At 39.0% G+C, this 4,100-nt stretch overlaps 1 protein-coding gene across 1 annotated transcript in view; it reads right to left on the bottom strand.

Annotated features, from left to right (window-relative positions):
• The window catches only part of RUFY2 (RUN and FYVE domain containing 2), a 43,731-nt gene extending 39,896 nt beyond the window's left edge, over window positions 1-3,835 (bottom strand). The window contains 3 exon segments of the mRNA XM_006915574.2: window positions 2,081-2,254; window positions 3,713-3,748; window positions 3,751-3,835. Of these exon segments, the coding sequence (XP_006915636.2) occupies window positions 2,081-2,254; window positions 3,713-3,748; window positions 3,751-3,820 (280 nt within the window). The 5' untranslated portion in view covers window positions 3,821-3,835.
• Window positions 3,836-4,100: the final 265 nt, after the last annotated feature.

Genomic DNA, 4,100 nt, shown 5'->3' with positions numbered 1-4,100 from the left:
TGGAGGAAAATAAAGATCTCTGTTACTGCTATTTTTAAAAAGGAAAAAGGAAAATTTTCAAAAAGGTCGATAATATCAAGAGTAGCCAAAAATACAAGGAAATAAACACTCGCACTCACTGTTGTTAGATAAATCAGTGAAACTTTCATAGATGCCAGTTGCCTTTACCCTTTGACTCAATACTTCTACACCCAGGAATCCTAAATAAACCCTAGCACTTGTGCACAAAGATGTTCTTACAGCACAATTTTAATAGTAAAAAACTGGAAATGACCTAAGTGTACATTAAAAGGAGAGTAGTTAAAGTCACACTATACACATACTATGAAATATTATACAGCAATTAAAAGTGTGATTAAGACATCTATGTAAATGGAACGATCTCCAAAACATACCATTTTCATTTTTAAGAGGGAGAAAAAAAAGGAAATCACAGAAATCTACTTAGAATTAAAAAAAAAAAAAAACCAAGAATGACAAAGATTTCCTTTAGAGAGGAGAAAGAAGAGAAACTATGTTTCGCTCTATGTGCTTCTATGTTGTTTGATTCATGTACAAACAGTATAATTTTCTATTATTTACATAATCTTAAAAAATTATCTTAAGGCTTTAATTAAAAAGTGGAATCTAAAAACAAAAACATAAACTCATAGATACAGAGAAGAGATTGTTGGTTGTCAGAGAGGGTACGAGTGGATGAAAGTGGTCAAAAGATACAAACCTCCCACTATAAATAAATCTTGGGGATGTAATGTACAGCATGCTATGAAAGAATTACCATAATTAGACCTTCAGTGTCTAAGTGTATATGATAATCTCATATAAGATGTGTATATGAATAACCACATCAATGAGAAGTTACTGCATTTTAATAGGAGACCCTTCTGAATATTTCCTGATGAGTTGCTCTTAGCTGCCATCCTGCTGCACTTTTGCTGCTTCTAATCTTCTCTTCAATGTATACTAACATAACATGCAAGAGGAAAATATGTAAACTTTTAAATAAATAATACTATATTGTATTTGAAAGTTGCTAAGAGTAAATCTTAAAAGTTCTCATCTCAAGAAAAAAAATTGTAACTATGTGGTGATGCGTGTTAACTAGACTTGGGGTGATCATTTCACAATATATACAAATATCTAATCATTATGCTGTCTACCTGAAATTAACAATGTTATGTGTAAATTACATCTCAATATAAATATTTTAAAATAAAAAAAGAAATGAGTACATTAATAACATCACATAGGGTTTCTCAAATTTTGATGCCAAGGCTTCTCGGTTTGAAGTACAATTTTATTAAAATCATGTTTAGATAAATATCCTCTTTTGCTTTTTACATTTACCCCCACTTTCATGTGCCATAGTCAGAATTTCTAGGCCCCCGCAACCTACCCAGACTCCTAGTATAACAAGAAACCAAGCTTCTTTTGCTTTGTAATGGTTACCTTACGACTTTAATTCACATAGCCCTCTACACAGCTGCTGATCATAGACGTTATTTTTGTCAACTGTTATTAAGTAAAAAATAATTATACAACATATATTAAATACCTAAATATAATACAAACATTTTGCACATAATAATTCAATATGCACATTGTAGAAGACTACAATATTCACCATTATCATCATTTTCAGGGAGTGCTCACATTTCTACAACTCAATCCAGAAGACAATTTTTCTAGTTATGTTTCCACGCACTAAAGAGGTTTATATTTCAATAATTAACTACTTTAACGTATTTGTTCAACAGGGCTCAAACTAGTAATAAGAGTTCATATCAGAATCACCAAGCTTAACATTTTTAAAATAACTCTCTGTCTTAGAAAATGGAAACCAATTCAGAGTATGTTGAAAATTTTTTGATTAAATATACTTTTTACAAAACACTAAGCATTTTCTGAGACCACTCATTTGACAACATAAATCAGTAAGATATTTTCTCCCAAAACCAACCCATCATTTTAAAATGTAAAGTAACAGTAATTATGAACTCAAAAAATACCACATTTTCAAAGATGCTTAAGATAGAAGGAGAGGGGATTCTAAAGTTAATTTTTTTAAATCTCGTGATACCTTTAAGACCGTGTTTCAGACAATGCTCCATAACAACAAAGAACTGCTGCAAGGGGGGATAGTCAGAATCCAAAGTGCGGCCAAAGCTTAGGGCAGATTCAATGAGTCCTTTGATACTCAGTTTAGCCATGTTTAACAAGTTGGCTCTCTCTACAGCTGTGGGGTCTTTTGTAGCTGAAAGCACAAGAAAGGAGTCCAACATCATTTCCAAGACGTGACATTGAAACATATACAAACCCTTTCTTTCCCCTATAAAGCCAACAGCGGCTTGTTTCCCCTTGGTGGACAGTCTTCCTAACTAACCTACACCCCTAGTTAACTTCTCATTATGTCCCTCTCAGATATACCATATACCATGCCCCACTCCAGCCAAAGTTTATGAAAATATTCTCAAGATCTTGCGAATTGGCTAATCTCTAGTATTTATTTTACTTTTGTGGTACCTCTTCACGGAGAAGGAGGCTTTTTAAATGACTTTCTGTAAAGATAAGTTTAGAGTAATAGATAACATGTTTAAGGATCTCAAGCAAAAAAAAATGGATAGCAGGAACCATCCAAGGATGAATCTCAAGGCAATTATGCTTAGAACAAACTGGCAATAAAAGGTAGTTAAAATTCTAAGATTCCAGTAATCACTAATAACAAACATGACGTAAATAAAAACACATTGACAAATAAGAGAAAACAAGAGAAGCTATTTAATTTTCACTCATTTTAACCCTCTTTCTGTTTTCATTGCAACTGTAGTTCTATATTACATGACTCTTTTATTTTCCCAGAGGAAATAAAAGCAGGTCTAGTTTCACATTAAAGTTCCCTGCCCCTTCACACAGCTGATTCAGTTGAATATCAAGTTAATAGGCACATTTTTTAAAAAATTTATCTTTGATATTTTCAATTCACAAAAATATTTTTTTCTTTCCCACTGATTTTATTCTCAGAAATTCAGATGCTGCCCCATACTCTTATCACTGTTGTGAGCGGAAGACTTTCATCATACACAGATGACAAAATGAAGTGCTGAAAAATGAAGCACTCAGTAAACAGTTTCATAATCTAACAAATTTACGACTCCAAGTGATCCAAGTGTCCATTTTTCCATCACTGAACAAAAGTCCAGGCTTCCCAAAGATCTAGTATTCTGATCTCAGATAGCTAGGCAAGAAGCCTGACACTGAATCCTAAGCAACTTAAAATGCAGGGAGCCACACCTGCAGGAGGAAAATGGAAAATCTCCACATACATCATTTCTTCAAATCTTCACAGTTGTACAGCTCCCTCTTTTATGAGGGGCGAAACCACTTGGTGTTTCATAATCTATGGCAATTCTCTATTTTTTTCTTTTTTCTTTTTTTAACAGTGCCCATCATCCGCAACGTATGATGAGACAACTAGACAAAGGGAGCCTTTACAGCAGCTCCGAGGCAGGTCCGTGCTGGACGCAAGCGGCTTCCTCGCAGAGGAGCGTTTACAAACCGGCCGCGCCCTGCCGGGCTCACGGATATGTTCTGCCGGGTCGCGGTCCCCAAACCGGGCCAACGGCCGAGAGCCCCTTCCCTGCCTCCCTTCCTCCCCACGACAGGGCTGTCCAAAGGGCTCGGGGCGACCCCAGGACCCTCGCGGAGGGCTCACCCGGGGTCCTGCGCGGCATCGCTGCCCGTCTCCCCGCTCGGCGTCGGGCACCCACGCCGAAACCTGAGACGCGTCTTCCCTCCGCCACCCCCACACCAGAGAAGTCATCGCCCGTCCCCGCTGTTCCCGAGACCGGGGGTCAGCACCCCAGCCGGCCCTGTCCTCGGGACCAAGAGCTCTCTGTCATTAGCCCCCAGAACAGGGGCGCCTGCGGGAGGAAACGAGGGGCGGCCGCGCGTTGCCATGGCGACCCTGGGCGACCCCGAGTCCGCGGCTGCCCCCGCCCAGGCCCGGGTTCCGGCCCTAGTTCCGACCCGGAGGCCTCGGTGTCCACCATCGCCAGCCCTCCTCTTCCGGCCGCGGCCTTCAGCCCAGGACGCCGGGCCCG

This window comes from Pteropus alecto, unplaced genomic scaffold, assembly GCF_000325575.1.
Source record: "Pteropus alecto unplaced genomic scaffold, ASM32557v1 scaffold155, whole genome shotgun sequence".
Taxonomy (NCBI): Eukaryota; Metazoa; Chordata; class Mammalia; order Chiroptera; family Pteropodidae; genus Pteropus; species Pteropus alecto.
This window is presented reverse-complemented; position numbering and strand designations above follow the sequence as displayed.